Below are 17,414 nucleotides of genomic sequence, written 5' to 3' on the forward strand. Positions count from 1 at the left end.
TTACTTCTTATGTAGCATTACAAGTCATTCAGTACCAGCAGAAATTTATGCTGAAAAAAAAAACATGCAGTACATGCAGATAAAGTGTGACTTGATGGATGTTGGGGGATAGAACACCTGTTTTTGTGTTTCCTCCTTTGTAGTTGATGAGTTGTGTGGCTGCCAGCGCAGTGCCCTTGTCATTGTAAGTGTTGAGCTTGTACTCTGTCTTGGCATCATCACTGTACTGCACGAAAGACACCTGTTTCCCCGATCACAAGATCACAAGGAGAAGATTAGACACCATCAATGCAAACGTATAAAACTGAGCAAGCTGCACTTTATTATTAACCTGTGTTACTCATTTTCCAATTGTAATTAATGGTTTATTAATTGACTAATTATGTAATAACATTTAAACTGTACTGCAGAACAGTAATAACTCTAGACACAGAGGGATCATTAAAAACAAGAGCAAAGGGCTTTCATGCTGACACATTCCTGATTGAGCTTGGGAAAGAATGCATTGCATTGTTTCAAGTTGAAGACTTCATATTAAATTCACCAAGTCCATACCTGCATTCCTGATGGCCCGATAACATCAAAGGCTCCCATGATACTGAAGACGAACTTTAGCACTTTGTGGAAGCTATCTTCACCAATACTCCACGATCCATCAATGAGGAACACCACATCTGCCTTGGCACCTTTGCAGACTACAGCAGAAAAACAACAGATTTGAGTGCCATGACTTCCCCCTCAGGCGTCCTCATGAAGACCAGCGCAAAGCATGGGCTTCTAATTAGAGTCAGCCAGTCAACAAAAGTTGCAGGGGGGAAAAAAGACCTTCAGAATTACACAAACAAAACCACTGACATAATGAACCTATACGTTGCAATTACTGCTTTAATTGATCACACTTTCCTGCGAAAATAAACAAACGCGAGGGAAACATTTGGTGACCAGAAGGGTAGAGAATGAGCTGAATTTAATGGCTTTTTTCAATCAAAGAGAAGCTTGGCAACGTTTTAAGATAATGTTGTATTGTGGAGCAGCTCAGCATCTGCAGTTTCCCATGCACACTCTCCAGAAAGAAAGACGGATTTTCAGTGGTTTGAAACTGTGATCTTCCAAGGACACAGCGCTTCTCTTGTCTCACTCAGCACCTGAACTGGATCTGCGGTCGTATGTAAAAAGGAAACAGACGTGGTCCATAGCACATGGCTAAATGCTGGAATGATTCTGATTTAGTAAAGAAAATGAATGTGAAGAGAGTCCAGAGTAGAGCTGGCATTCATTCAGCTCTTGTGAAAAAGCTTGGAGTTCTACTTTTCTACTTTTATTGGACTGGAACTGCTGTACAGGGCAAATAAATCGATACTGATTTTACCTGATATTTGTCCAAGATCCTTTAACTCTGTGTTTTTCCAGACTTGTAGATAAACACTCCCTACAGACACTTTAAATATCCAGGTCACTTATAGTAATCAATTCACTGTCAATCACTCTGACTATATATTAAAAGACTATCTATTCCAGTGATTCCCAGCCTCCAAATGTTAGTGTTTACCCTGCTACTAACACACCTGATCCAGCTAATTATCAAATTAACAAGCCCTTCCAGAGCTGATAGTGGTGTGTTATAGCAGAAAACCACAGAAATGTGCAGGGCATGAGGTCGGCTAGATCCAGGGTCTAATTAAAGTGATTGATTTGCTGTCTGTCAAAGTATAACACATCCAAACAGTGACTCTGAGTCAAGCACGGCATCTGGATGAACATTTGATTACCTTTGCTTAAATTGCATTTATCTACATTGGCCACAGAACAGCTGGAACTGACCGTGTTCCAACTCAACATATGGTATATTCAGACCACTGCAGAAAATATATCAAGATTGCAGTCAAATAGAGGCAGGCCCATAAGAATCCACTAGGAATTTTAAGCACAAAAGCACTCTTAAAGTGTTTTTCAAGCACTTTAATAAAAAGAAAACTGCATCATGCACTTTATTAAACTAAATTACAGCAATCTTTTACATAGCCCCATTTAGGAATACTTATAAACAGAAATATTTGACTGGACTGACAGAAGACACTTTAAAAGTCTGCTCAGATTTAGAACCCTTATGTAGCAGCAGAAGAAAAGAAAGGGTTCAACTTCTCAAGTCATTCCACCCCATCTGCCCAACACAGTGGAGAACCTGGTATGGCACTGGTATACACCAGAGGCAAAATGTAGAATTTTGGCAAAAGCTCCTTTCTCTTTTCTCAACCAACAATAAAATATTTTGCCATGTTTAAGCTGGGTCACACTGGTGCTTTCTGGAAAAAAACTCTGGACTTTCTGGATCTCCAAGCTGTCTATCATCCCATACAGGCCAGTTTCATGCAGAATTTTTTGGGATGTTGCACCTTTAATCTAGTCTCTCTCTAAACTCAATAGTGATTACTGATCTCTGTAACTTCCCTCACATGTCTAGAAAGTGGCTGGTTTATTTGATGCAGATCCAACTTCCTCACAATTGATCCAGCAGTACGCAATGGAACATCCAAACACGTGGATATTATTAGAGCGAATTCTTTTTTTTTTTGTTTTTTTCTTTTACACGTTTTTACCATTTTAACACATTTTCCCTCAGATTTACAGTCTGTCATGATACCTTCTAATGAAGGGCAATATCTTTGATCTGGGTAAACATGGAGCTTCTACAGAACAGGGGTTATATAATTAATGTTTTTGTCACTTTAAATACAAGAAAATATGGACCTGTGTCAGGCTACAGATGTTGGTTTAGATTTATGGTATCTGAGTAGGTAACACCACTTCCCTTCACATATTATGCTCAGGTTAATCCCCCCCCCTCTCCAAATACTTTACTGTGATGTTATTCAGAAGAGCCTGAGATTTTTGGGATTTTACACATTTTAGAAAGCACTTACCTGCCCAGCCAGGAGGAATGGTGGGTGGAGGTGGAGGAGTTGGGGGCAGGGTTGGCACAGGTGTTGGTTTGACCACTGTGAGAGATATAGCCAGTTAGATTACCAGATAACTTAACCAGAATGTATATGTTATTGCTGGAAAAAAAACCAATATATTTCTTACATGTGCGTTCTTTAGTGCTGACTCCAGGTCCTTCAAGGTTCGGAGTCTGTACAAACACAGTGGCATTGTACAGTGAGTCTGGACTTAGGCCATCAAAGCAGTAGTGACTCTGAGCTGCCGTGATGGTGATCTCCTGCTGTCCTTTGGCTGCCGCTGCAAGAGAATATTGAATAAAAACTGTGATGCACTGATTATAGAGCATACTGCATAGAACAGCATTTTTGGACCAATAGTGAAAATCAATACCAAATAATTTACACCACTTAATGCAAATAACAAGCATCCATCACCTGCCAGAGTATTGCATATTTCTAGATTCAACACAGGCAACACACAGGATTATATCTGAATATGGCCTAATGCTGTGCCGAACAACTTCTGATGCCATATGTTTTCTGAAGCCAAGGACATCCTAAACCTTTCTTGTGGATTATTTTTGTAACTCCTGCAATGAAATGGCATGAAATGCCAAACAACAGCTGATTGAGACTTGGGCCTTGTTCTTTCATTATTAATCCAAGACCTCTGTGGTAAACTAATTTCCTCCTTCTCAAAGTCCTCTTGGCATGTTTCTGTGTCTCGGTGAAACTGCTAGCACATTGTTTACTTCTTAGAAACTTGGCAAAAGGGGCACTGGCTAACAAGCTAATAACTACCATGAACACTTATAGATGCTCCAACATCCTGTCTTTAACAGCTACACTTAATCTATGTGTGAATATAAACCAGATGGATGTAAAAAGAAAAAAAGAAGCAATCAAAGATTCATCCAGATTAGTTAAAAAGCTGGTGGTCACTTGCATTCTTTGTTATACATCCGGTTAGAACATAAGCGGACAAAAACGCTCAAGATAAACAATCAGTCTAGACTTGCTCAGAGTCACTGACATGTTGTCATCCCTCAAGACTAATGAACGATGCAGCAAACAGAATGAAGTCTGCTCTAGTTTCTATAGCAATGACCAAAAACAACTTCAGCTATTTAGACAAACAAAGGAGAAGGAGGAGGTAAATGAACTTTTCATGTAGGATTAATCTGACTCACGATCGAGAGGGTTCAGTTTAATCCTGTAGGAAGTAGCAGCTCTGTGAGGCGTCCACTTGATGCAGAATTTGTCATGGCCAACATCGTACGATTCCAGGTTGGTCACATTGAGGTATACTGAAGAAAAAAGGAAACAATAGAAACAGTCAGGGACTGGGTACAATCACTCCACAAACATGAACAGGAAATTCATATGCTGATCATTATCTATGCTACCCTGAAAAATTATCTTCTACAATTATTAATCCAAAGTGACGTATAAGTAAATCTCAAATCTCGCATTTGATTGACATTAGTGTAATATTGGAACAGCTGCCCCATTGTTTTTTTCAGGATGATAAATGCAATTGCTCTATAGCTCTTGCTATAAACCTCTGTTGTTTTAATTGCAAAAAAATCTTGATTGGGTTTTTTCTTAATTCTTCTTAAATTAAATTCTAACTGTTGGTGTTTCCAATTGTACATTGCACACAAATGTAATAGATCCCGTTTACACTGAGTCACTTTGTGTCTTGAAAATCAGAACTGTGTCTAGATAAGGCAAATCTACATGAAAAATGCTACTTTTAAAACTGATCCACTCAAACCACTTCAGCAGGTGGTCTGAGAGGTATTTGTGCCACACTATAGCAGTGTAAAACAAATTCATCTCCTCAAGACCCCAAATTCCTTCCAGTACAACAGAAGCACCAGAAATAATTGCTGTTCAACCTGTGAATTGTATTATTTCATCCCACACAGCATTCAGATTTCAGTCTGCCTAACTGGAGACACATATGGCTTCCAATTGCAATTGCATTTAGCAAAAAACCTATCAGAATACAATCTGGATACATGTCACATAAAGAAACCACGTAGAAACAGGGTCAATGCACTTACTTATACAGTACAAGGTAAATAAACAGAAAGACTTATAAAAGACAGATAAATCTAAATAATAAACCATAATGTAACCTATGAGAGTAAAAATAAAAAACTTACATGTTGTTCCCTGTCCCATTAGCGCTTTACTAAGACCAGCATCGTACTGAGCAAACACTTTCACATCATATGTCGTTCCAGGGAGCAGGTTGTGAAGAGTGTAGGAGGTAACGTCCCCAACAAACACCTCCAAGGACTCATCTGTATCTGAGAAACAAATGTCAACAATGTTGTTAATAACAAATAAATATGTTAATAGTTTAAAATGAGGCATAATTATAGTGCATGTATGGTTATTTGATGTCACCTGAATTACAGTTTTAACATAAAGTTGAATACAGAAAATAAAAGTTTTTCCTTTACTAATACCATGAAATATTTGGCTGATTATTTTAATTGTTCAGAATTATATATTATATTATATATTATATTATATATATTATATTATATAACACGCATTTGAATCAGCATACTGTATGATTAATGAATCCTATAGTAAACATTTTTGGCATAGAGACAGTGAGTAACAGTGCGTACCTGTAGGCTGGTAGACCAGTTTGTAGCCCATCACTGGAGCTGGAGCAGGGTCCCAGGCCACACGGAAGCGGGTGTACCATTCATCAGAAATACGCAGATTTCTGGGCTCCAAAAGGCCAACTGTAGACAGTAAATTACACAATACCAGTTACTCATCAAACTCACACTAAAGAGTTGCTTCCAAAGGTTAAAGCAATCCTTGTTGGCATGGTTCTGCTGAGACTGCTACTGAATGCCCATCTATGTGTTTATCCTGCCATTATGAGTAATATGCACATTTAGTTTGGGGTTTATTTTTGCTGAGGCTTAGCTAATGTAGCTGGGTAGTGGGAAGCTCAACAGTTTACTCATGGAGCAAATCCCATCCTAACTGCTAGGAACACTGCCAAAATATATACAACAAAAACTACCTCAGATTGTGGGCTAGCAATCAAAAAGTGGGTTCTATTCTGCCAGCTGATTTCAAAACCTTTTCATAGAACACAAACAAACTGATTAACTGCAGATACACAGATATAAACTATTCAAAATTAACAGAAAAACTCTGATGTGGGTGAGAAGTGAAGTACATATAGACAGTGCTCTATTCAATATGCACTACTTACGTGTTTTCCCATTTCCAGCTAGAGAGCCTCCTGCTCCGTCCGCATAAATGGCCTGCACTGTGATGTTGTAGGGGGTTTCAGGGAGCAGGTTTTGGAGCATGGCATTGTTTCTGTTTCCAGGAACAACAGTCTGTAGATAGAATCAGCAGTTGTATGGATTTCCCTTTAACTCACTGACTTTAGGTATAATAATAAAAATGAATAATAAAATAATGCATATGCTTCAAAACAGGTCTTTGTGGCATGCTACCCTTCTTGCACAAGTTCCAAAGCTCAAAGCTTGAAAAGGAAAAGTGGAAACTATTAGAGTAAGACATGAGTCACCAGAGCACTTCTGATTGAACCCTAATAACGATTTCCTTCAACAGTCACTTGAACATGAATCAGTTAATATCCCCCTTTTAACTGGAGCTTCGAACAGGTGCTGGCAGAACAAGTATGACATAATTCCAGCTGGTCTGATCGCCCAGTAATGAACGGTCTCTTCTCACACTTCCACTGCAGTAACATTAATGCCATTTTAGCATAGAAGTGCGCAGATGGATCAAGTGAACAAATAAACATTAATCCAGTAATAATGTGCTAATGTTAATCTGAAAAATGCATGTGAAAGTTTACAAATACATAACTGACTATGTTTTTTCTGAAAGCACTCTGCATGAAGTTTTCATTATCTAAAGTCTAAAACATTATCTGATAAAAAAAAGCAGCAGCTCCCATCCCTGGTTCTGGTGTTGTCCTGAGCTGAATGTACGAATGTTTCCTTGCTCATATCTGGTATAACAAATGAACTAGTGGAATGAGTTGATGTACCAAATGCACTAGCAGTATAATATTTTAAAAATGTAATCCAAGTAATGTGTTATATTTAGTAAAATGATCATTATTTGTTAAGTGCACTTCATCCAAATAAATAGAATTGAAAAGTAAGCTAAATACAAACATTGATCACTTTTATGTCATAAACCAGAAAACATCAAAATGAGCATGTTAAAAAGTGTGTTCCAATTTATTTAGCCAGTTTGTAGCCTTCATCAGGCAACATAAATACACACAGCCTGGACCAATTAAATAATGCCACCTAGATTTAAGTAAGTAAATTGATCTTGGGTTGATGCTGCAGTTGGTCTGCAGGTCTGGGTTCAGCAACAGTATGTGCTGAAAGAATGAGGTCAGCTGACTACCTGAATATACTGAATATAGACCAGGTTATTCCATCAATGGATTTTTTCTTCACTGATGATACGTTCATATTCCAAGATGACATTGTCAGGATTTATGGGGCTGGAATTGTGAAAGAGTGATTCAGGGAGCATGAGATCATCATTTTCACACATGGATTGTTCCCCACAGAGTCCAGACCTTAATTCTATTAAGAATCTTTGGGATGTGCCGGAGAAGACTTTGTGCAGTGGTCAGACTTTACCATCATCAGTGCTGCAAGATCTTGGTGAAAAATTAATGCAACACTGGATTAAAATAAATCTTGTGACTTTGCAGAAGTTTATTGTAACAGTGCCACAGTGAATGTGTGCTGCAATCAAAGCTGAAGACGCTCCAAACAAATATTAGAGTGTGTGACCTATTTTTTGGTAGGGACTTTTTTTTCGACCAGGCAGTTTATATAATAAACCCTTCTTCATTCATTTCCAAATAAGAAAACAAATGAAATGTCCTGTACTCACAAACTCAGTGATGGGGTCTCCAGTCAATGGGGCATAAGCAATCTTGTACTGCTGTACAGGACCTTCAGCGTGGTCCCAGCCGATACTAAGAGTACTGGTGGTGGCATCAAACACACGCATGTTCCTAGGTCCGGCCCGTGGCACTGAAAAAAATGGTCAGATTGCTTACTGTCTATACAAGACTATACATTCTGAGTCAATTATCTGTTAACAAAGTTGAATGAAAGTGAATGCATTATTAAAAGAAAAATAAACTCTCTATACTATTCCTATGATACATGAGACAAGTAGAGGGTGATATGGATTATACTGCTGGCCTACATTATAATATAATCTATTTGAACAAATTAAACCTTGAATGAGTGCCAGTAACAGGATTGAGTTTTAGTAACAGGAATAATGTTTTGGTCATAAATATCAATTATTTGAACATGCAGTCAACCATTTATTTAAAATAAAGACGTTCTTTAAAGAACTTCAAAGGAGTTAGTGGACTTGCTTTTAAACATTTTTTTTAAATGTCACATGAGTTTTGTAAAAATCTTCTAGTTAGAAACCTTGTAAAATAAATAAGTAAAGCTGCATGAGTTTGACCAGCACATGTTTTAAATAGTTAAATACATGTTTTATTAGATAAGAAAAGATAAAAAAATAAGTTTAATTTGGAAAAGTTACAACAAGCAAATGGCACCCATTTGCTCGAATGGCTCATATATTAATTGTTTATAGGAAAAGTTACTCGTTCAAGCCGCAACTGGGATGCACACACAGGATTTCAGATGTGACAATGCTCTCATGCATTCCAGAACGTCCTCATAAGTGTTAGTGAGTGTGTTTACATTCAGTGTAACTGGTGTGATGGTAAAGATTTAGCTCACATGTTTTTCCATTTCCTTTGACTTGTGGTCCTTCTCCATCTGCATAAACCGCCAAGACATTCACAGAGTATGGCGTGTCAGGGATGAGCTGATCCAGAAATGCGTTGTTGATGTTGCCTGGAACCAAAACCTGCGTAGACGATCATCATCCAGAGAACATGCAGATGAGTAGGTTTAAAAGTGTGTCCTATTTTACTCAATCAGTTCTGTAGCCTTCACTAATCTGGCAACACAAATATACATAATGACCTCACTGTTAAACCCCTGTTTAGATTAGTGGAGCAAGATAACATTTCCAAATAGACACGTAATGCAAACAAAAGCTCTCGTGGGTTAAATGCTAAATAAATACTTTCTCTTCTGCGTAACTGCCTGAAGCACTGAGGGTCCATCTCCTGAGCAAGTCTAAACACATTCCCTGTGTTAAACGGCTGTGCAGAATCTTGTCTTTTACCTGTCAAAACGCAGGAGGATTTTCACACAATCTGATGGGTATCTGTTTATCTTTGGATCATTACATCACAGCGAACCCAGGTGTGAGTTAGACCAGTGACAGCCCTTAACTCAGTATTGGCTTCAGAATGGGGTGACTGAACTAACTGAATCAGGATTAAAAACCCAATAAGAACAGTCTGGGAGAGAACACTGACCACTGGCCTTACCCTTGTTGTAACAAGGTGATTCACTTTTTTTGGTTAATTTAAGGAACCGCATGAATCAATATGCAATTCTTATGATTCTTATTGAAAAAGGCCAATAAACCCAGTCCCAAAATTTCACAGCAGACTGTAGGAAGATCATCAACATCTCTTGCAGATGTCTCTGGGACATGCATTTGTAATCCAGTTGAAAGAATTCACAGAATATTCTTTACATAATATATGTATATGTAATATATATATCTTTACTTAATCTCCCCAAACCCATGTACATTATGTTAAAGGCTAAATGGCCAAAATTACACAATGGCTGGGCATCTGGGGAACTAATAAAATGGCAATGTAAGAGCATGAAGGGAAGCAGGGTTATTTTAAAGGCATTTGTTGTGAAAAAGAGACATGGACAAGGAAGATTTATATTAAAAATGCAACACTATATTTTTATAATTTGGTTGAAGTGAGACAAAATTTGTTCATTGATTGTTAAAGAGCCATTGTCAATATAGATTATTCTAGGCCCTATTTTAGCAATCTATATGCAAGCCAACAAAAACGCACCGTGCAGCTTGATCTATGGCATGTCAGTATATATTTGGTAGCGTGAGGACACAAAAATAAGCCTTCTGCAAAAGACAATGTGAAATAAACCAATTAGTGTCACTTGACATTCCCTTTAAGAGCCAGGTGTGCTGTGACTTTGGCAGATTGGTATTGTAACAGCGCAGCACTTCTTAACAGAGGAAACATTTGGTTTGTGCACTACTGCTTGTCTTTGTGTGTGTGTGTAGCAAGCGGGTGTACGTGCGGTGGATGTGGGTGTCCTACTCATGATTATATTACAGCTATGGAACAGAGCAAAGAGTAGAGACAAGTAAAAAAAAAAAGCACTGGTGTTTGGATTGAAGCTTTGTGTGTATGTGCACTGAAGCATGAGTGGGGAAACAAGACAGACATTGAGACTCACAAACTCAGATGGTCGGACTCCACTAAGAGGCGCGTAGACAACCTTGTACTGCTGCACCTGGCCTGAGGCAGGTTCCCAGCGCACATTTAGGCTGTTGGGGGTGGGGTTGTAAACCTGGATGTTCCTGGGTGGGGTACGAGGAACTGCAGGAGAGAACGACAGAAAGGAAACAGGATGTGGAATCAGTCATTAAGGGGGAAACCACAAAAATGCTCATTCCAAGCTAGGAATTTAAAGGATAAAATTTGGATGTTTAGCATCCAGTGCCGTTTCCTTTTAAAGAGGAGGTAGCTCTATAAAGTTGAGGAATAAGTGCTGAGCTAAGCAGCACAGAAAAGAAGCACAGCAGTTTTTTATGGTGTACAGGCTGGGAAACACAGAGAGGTGGGGGTGCACTTGGGCATCACTCTAAATACATTAAACTAAATACACCCTTAAAACTGAAGCAGATGTAGTCTCTTATTTGATAGCTCAACAGAGAAATTCTAAACCCTCAAAACCTTGTTGTTAGAACAATTGTCTTACTGTTGCCTCTCGCATTGGGATGCATTCCAGTAACGCATGAGGGCAAAATAAAATCTAAGGCTACTATACCACAGGACTGCCAAATGTTCGTATTGTATTATACAACATAAACTGAGTGCATTAAAACCTTCCTGATTGCTGCTGAGATGTATCAAGCATCAGGAGATTATATATTGTCATAAATCATCAGGCTGTAATTGCAATAACAGACTTGAGGAGGGAAACCCAAAAAATGCATAGTTTCCTTTACTTCTTGCACAGCTCAGCAGGGCGGTGCAGAGAACTGGGGAGTCATTTAATGCCATAAGCTTCACAGCCTTTACACTCCAGTGAAGATCAGTGTTTTCTGCATAGACCATCTGCTCAGTAAGCACTGCATGCTATCCCAGAGAAAAATAAGACCAAACAAGGTCTGGGGGATACTCATGGATACTCATCATAGTCAAAAAGAGATTCATTTCCTTAATCAGGATACAAACAGCTGCAAATAACACAGAAGAACTTGAGCTTCTCCTAGAATACTCACGTGTCTTTCCCTTCTCTGAAAGCCGGAGGCCCTCTCCCTCAGGATACACTGGAGCTACAGTTACAGTGTAGACTGTATCTGACAGGAGGTTCCTCAGAATAGTGTTGGTCGTGCCCCCAGACACTTGCTCCTGTCAACGTACAAGTGAAAGACAGAATAAGAGAACAAGGTCTAGTTAAGCTTTATTGTCATTCCCATTAAAGCCAAGTACAGTGAAAAAAGTGATGCACTTAACTCACTTGATTTTAGTGTTCATAATTTCCTCATGAATAAAATGTATCACCACAATTATTTGCCACCTGCCTCAGACTAGCAGCTAACTCAGACTGGTTGCTCACTAACTAGGCATTTTCCAACTATAGATACAGCTCTGGAAAGAAAATAATAGATTACTTAAAAATGATGAGTTTATTTTATTTTATTTATTTTATACAAATTGAAAACATCTGGAATATAATCAAGAGGAAGATGGATGATCACAAGCCATCAATCCACCAAGATGAACTGCTTGAATTTTTGCACCAGGAGTGGCATAAAGTTATCCAAAAGCAGTGTGTAAGACTGGTGGAGGAGAACATGCCAAGACGCATGAAAACTGTGATTAAAAACAGGGTTATTCCACCAAATATTGATTTCTGAACTCTTAAAACTTTATGAATATGAACTTGTTTTCTTTGCATTATTTGGGGTCTGAAAGCTCTGCATTTTTTGTTATTTCAGCCATTTCTCATTTTCTGCAAATAAATGCTCTAAATGACAATATTTTTATTTGGAATTTGGGAGAAATGTTGTCTGTAGTTTACAGAATGAAACAACAATGTTTATTTTACTCAAACATATACCTATAAATAGCAAAATTAGAGAAACTGATTCAGAAACTGAAGTGGTCTCATGTGGATGTATAATGTCTTTTTAACATGCATTTATAAGTTGTGTGACCAGAGGAGGATGGGTCCCCCCTTACATACTAGCCTTGACAGTACATGGTACATGTAAGCCTTGGTAATTCCCATTATTTCTTTCTTTTCCAGCTCTGAGGGAGTTTTTCTGTGTTGTATTTTCAATGTTTTGTCTGATCTGCCGCCCTGCTTTCACGTTTTTGTAAAACTGCTTTGTGACATCACTTGTGAATGTCACTAGTATAACACTAATAGCACTATTTTATTTAATTATTGAAAAAATACACATTCACATTAAGTACCGTAATGTGAAGAATAAGAAACAAAATGTACTTAATTTGGATCAACAGAGCCCCAACAAATATAGACTATAGAACAAGACAAACTTCAGACAAACTTTAGACTACAAACTTCAGACACTTATACACTCATATACAACATATTAATACACTAAAAGGTGCAAGCACAAACACACAGGGTTATGATTAACTTAATATAAGCAGACAGTTGTACTCCTATCTCACCATGTCTTCAGCCCCTCCGGAAGCAGGGACGTAGAAGAGTCTGTATTGGCGCACATTTCCTTCAGCAGGTTCCCAGCGCACCCGCAGTGAGCTAGTGGTTGGATCAGTCACCTGCAGGTTCTTCACCCCACCCAAAGGCTCTGCCAACAAGAAAACAATAAAGAGGGAATCAAAAACACTGGTTCAAATCCTATATAACCATCATTGCCAATTAAAAGCTTGGGACACATTAATATATTTTTGCACTCTATCAAAGAAAGCAGAAAGATTCATTTTATTATGGGTTATTATGGTTGTTCCAAAACATATGATGGCCAGTGTACAGGTATTTTAAAATGGACTATTAATGTATTTGTTTTGACTGGTACTGACTTGTCTTTCCATTCGCTGACTGTCTTTTTCCTTCCATGTCTGGATACACTGGCACCACGGAGACCTTGTACTCTGTGTCTGGTTGCAGGTTCCTCAAAATTGTGTTGGTTGATACTCCAGACACTTGAGTCTGAAAAAAAGATTAAGCGATTAAATGACAATTTGTCACAGCTGCATAACCTGATGTCTCACTCAAACCAATTAAAAAGAAGGAAAAAAAAAACATGAATGGAGATCTTCAAACTTCTAATTATGTAACAGTATTTTTGCAGGTGCTGTACAGTTTTATTTTCAGACTGTATTTTTTTGTTGTTTTTACTGTTGCAGGTTATTCTAAAACTAGAACTAGAAACATCCTGTAGTTAGTGTCTGTACCATGCTCTCAGTGCCTCCTGCAGCAGGAACGTAATATACGTTGTACTGGCGGACATCTCCGTCGGCTGCGTCCCAGCGCACCCTCAAAGAGTTAACAGTCGGATCTGTCACTTGAAGGTTCTTCACCGTCCCCAAGGGCTCTAGAAAATATGTGGATCAAACCACAATTAACAAAGACCTCCTATAAATCTCTAGTACAAGCTGAGTTCCAATATTATCAGACTTACTTGTCTTCCCATTTTCAGACTGACGTTTGCCCTCCACATCTTTCTCATATATGGGTAGCAATGAGACTTTGTACACAGTGTTGGGATTTAGATTACGTAAGATAGTTGTGGTGGTACTGCCAGAAACTTGTTCCTGAAAACAAAAAAAAATAAAGACTTTTATTTTTCAAATAACCTTTTTTTCAAAATAACGTTAACAAGCAGTGAAGCATTCAGTTCAAAACATAATTTGTCTGAAATTGGCCACATATGAAAGATTAAAGGAAGCAATTACTTTACAACAGACAGGACAGTCAAAAAAACTGAATGTAAGTTGTACCATTTTCTCCTCTGTTCCTGGCTGTGGCACGTAAAAGACCTTGTAGTTACGAGGGTTTCCATCAGCATGATCCCAGCGTACTGTCAAGGTGCTGGAAGTTGGATCTGTTACCTTTAGATTCTGAACTCCACCCAGGGGTTCTAATAAGAAGAACAACAATTATGATATTCCATCCATCCAACCATTGTCAATATCTGTCAGGGATGAAGGGGGGGCTAAAGCGTATCTCAGCCAGCATCAGGTGAAAGGCATTATACACCCTGTACAGGCCGCCAATCCAACGCAGACATTATAACAATGTCTAAGATAATTTGTCTATCACAAATACCTTATTAAGAAGTAAACTAAAGTAACAAAAAAACTAATGACTGATATTTTCATATTCAAAACTCACAATCAACAGACACAGAAGGACTGTTGCCAAAAATGAGTAAGCAAAAGTACATATCAAGTTATAAAACAGATAATCAGAAATTAGTAACCTCTACAAAAAGTCACACAGCATGTACGATTAAAGACATAATGCTCTTTTGCACATTATCTTTATGTGTGATCTATGTTACCTATTTACACATGAAAAGACACTTCCTCATGTACAGTGTTTAAACATCACCATTTTTGCAATTTGAAATTACTATCAAAACAATTTAATTTAGTTTCTCATGATTTTTTTTCTTTCTCCAATAAAAGTCATTGTTCTAGAAACATATCATTTAGACAGTTGTGTTCTTATGACATATCAACAAACTCTCTTTGCAGACCCAAGACTTACTTGTCCTTCCGTTTTCTGATAAACGATTGCCTTCCATCTCATGGTAAACGGGCACCACAGTGACAGTGTACTCTGTATCAGGCTCCAGATTTTTAAGTATGGTGCTGGTTGTGGTCCCAGACACTTCTTCCTGTTCACACACAGTGGAGGTACAAAAACAATGAGACGCAGCTTTATTTATTTATTTGTTAATGAAACCCAAATGAGCCGTGTTGTTGCTTTAAGTAAATATTTAAAAAAGAATTTTCACAAAAGTAGGATTGAAGAACAGAGATTTATTGTGTTAGAGAGTTTCCTAACACCCCAGATGACTAAAAACGTGAAATGTTTGAAATGATTCTGACCCTGTTCTCTGACAGAAAAATACAAATGGCATTATTAGGCTTCCTCACCACATCTTGTTCTCCACCAGCTGCCGGTGCGTAGATGACAATGTACTCTCTCACAGTGCCCTCAGCCGGGTCCCAGCGAACATTAAGAGTTTTTATGGTTGGATCTGTAACCCGCAGGTTCCTTACACTACCCAGAGGTTCTGCAAAAAAAAAAATGCCAAAGTTTTAGATTCAACTGCATACTGTTGCCTTTATTAAACATTCTAACTTATTGTATTCATTTGCTTGTTTTTATGTAACATTTTGAGAAAATGATAATTAGTTTATAGCTATTAGGGGTCAGCAGTGTACAAATTATATTTTTAGTGTAACATTATCACTACCAAACTTTAAAGTTACCAAACATTATTTGGATTAACAGTAATGAGAAAACATGCACAGGAGAGTGTGCACACATGCCTGGAGTGGTGAGCAGCCGCTGCTGGCACACCTGGTGAGTAATGAGGGTTAAGGGCCTTGCTCAAGGACCCAGCAGTGGCAGATTTGCAAACCTAAATATCAAGCCCACAATTGTTTGATTAATAACCGAGTGCCTTAGAGAACTACTGAGCCATGACTGCCTCACCCCCGCTGACACTGCTACATTATAAATGCTTTTATTGACTCCGGCTACTCACTTGTCTTCCCTTTCTCAGAAAGTCGTGGGCCATCTCCTTCAGCATAAACTGGCAACACCGTAACCGTGTAGAAAGTGTCTGGCTTCAGGCTTTTCATCACCAAAGTTGTAGTACTTTCAGACACTTGTTCCTGTGAAGGAACACAAGACACAAGACAATAAAATTTTTCTGACATAAAATGTCAAATTTAGAAATGAAAAAACTCCCTCTAAGAATTTTACATCACACCACCTTCAAATGACAATTCTAGACAGGTAAAGAACACAAAGCTTTGAGGATCCTTTTCTTAAATGGCAAGTAAAAATTATTTAATATTGAAGCAAATTTTGAGATTGCACGCTATGCTATTTCAGGCTGTTTATTCCACTCCATGAAAGATAGGCTCTGATCTGACCCTCTTGAGTCATAAAACCTCAGTGAGCTTTTTTATCTCTCTGAAGAAACACCTTTTCCATAATAACAAGTTCTTCTATTAATCATTCACATAAAATTTTACCATGAGTTCAGGTCCCCCATCTGTGGGAACATAGATGACTTTGTATCCCTGAACATTCCCATCAGCAGCCTCCCATCTAGCTGTAAGAGTGGTGAAGGTGGCATCAGTGAGCCGGAGGTTCCTCACTCCACCAAGAGGCACTGAGAACAAACAGTGACATGACAAGAACAAGAAGGGTTAATGTTAGAAACATAGATAAGAACTACAGAAGATCTGAATCTATGAGTAAAGTGACTCAAGAACATTGGATAATGTCCAAATAAGCTACTGTGACTAGAAAAACTCCAACAAATTTTAAATCTTTTGAGATGTAATATAACTGGAGGACACATTTTAGTAAAGTACTGATATCAGAAATCATTCTGTCTGATTTACATGGAACAGGAGATCATAACAGTAGAACCATGTATACTTGGTGTAAATTCTGTTTTATCCAAACCATCTTACCCAAATATACTTTAATGAATATAAAGTGTGAGAAGTATTGTCATTAGTTAGCGGATTTACTAAAAACAATTATTTTTTTCTTCCTTAAAACATTTTAACATACACACACCAGATACATTTAAAGGTCTTATTTCATCGTTTTTTTTTTCCCTCATTAACATTGTGGTGGTCTCTACTATGAATGAATGCCATGTGAGCTCCAGTGCTCCTGCTTTAGGCTCTGCAGGGGCGGTCACAAGCTGGGCGATCCAAATTTAAGGGGTTGAAGTCAGTTCGGTGGCTTTTCCTGATTTACTCATTTTTCTGTCTCTTTTCTTTTATTGGCTAATGCAGAAAATGCTTTTAGTTTACTGTGGGAGAACTGACTTGAGTTATAACTTGAGATGGTGTCTAAAGCTGATTGACTCACAGGTTTTTCCATTCTCAGACTGGCGTCTACCCTCAGTAGCTGGGTACACTGGCACCAAGGATACGGTGTACACCGTATTTGGCTGAAGGTTCCTCAGTACAATGCTGGTTGTGGTCCCAGGAACTTGTTCCTATTT

General features: G+C 38.2%; 1 protein-coding gene across 7 annotated transcripts in view; it reads right to left on the reverse strand.

Annotated features, from left to right (window-relative positions):
* Positions 1-17,414, reverse strand: part of col12a1b (collagen, type XII, alpha 1b) — an 86,182-nt gene that overhangs the window by 23,757 nt on the left and 45,011 nt on the right. For all 7 annotated transcript variants that reach the window (XM_049484770.1, XM_022684633.2, XM_022684629.2 and 4 more), the window contains 22 exons: positions 17,279-17,408; positions 16,423-16,562; positions 15,927-16,056; positions 15,310-15,449; positions 14,918-15,047; positions 14,146-14,285; positions 13,827-13,959; positions 13,600-13,739; positions 13,225-13,354; positions 12,853-12,992; positions 11,430-11,559; positions 10,379-10,521; positions 8,756-8,885; positions 7,878-8,020; positions 6,193-6,322; positions 5,588-5,707; positions 5,111-5,257; positions 4,130-4,246; positions 3,085-3,237; positions 2,922-2,996; positions 556-695; positions 118-241 (listed from right to left, as the gene is read on the reverse strand). In XM_049484770.1, the coding sequence (XP_049340727.1) occupies positions 118-241; positions 556-695; positions 2,922-2,996; positions 3,085-3,237; positions 4,130-4,246; positions 5,111-5,257; positions 5,588-5,707; positions 6,193-6,322; positions 7,878-8,020; positions 8,756-8,885; positions 10,379-10,521; positions 11,430-11,559; positions 12,853-12,992; positions 13,225-13,354; positions 13,600-13,739; positions 13,827-13,959; positions 14,146-14,285; positions 14,918-15,047; positions 15,310-15,449; positions 15,927-16,056; positions 16,423-16,562; positions 17,279-17,408 (2,905 nt within the window). The remainder of the gene's footprint in view (positions 1-117; positions 242-555; positions 696-2,921; positions 2,997-3,084; positions 3,238-4,129; positions 4,247-5,110; positions 5,258-5,587; positions 5,708-6,192; positions 6,323-7,877; positions 8,021-8,755; positions 8,886-10,378; positions 10,522-11,429; positions 11,560-12,852; positions 12,993-13,224; positions 13,355-13,599; positions 13,740-13,826; positions 13,960-14,145; positions 14,286-14,917; positions 15,048-15,309; positions 15,450-15,926; positions 16,057-16,422; positions 16,563-17,278; positions 17,409-17,414) is intronic.

The sequence above is a fragment of the Astyanax mexicanus genome, chromosome 1 (assembly GCF_023375975.1).
Source record: "Astyanax mexicanus isolate ESR-SI-001 chromosome 1, AstMex3_surface, whole genome shotgun sequence".
Taxonomy (NCBI): domain Eukaryota; kingdom Metazoa; phylum Chordata; class Actinopteri; order Characiformes; family Acestrorhamphidae; genus Astyanax; species Astyanax mexicanus.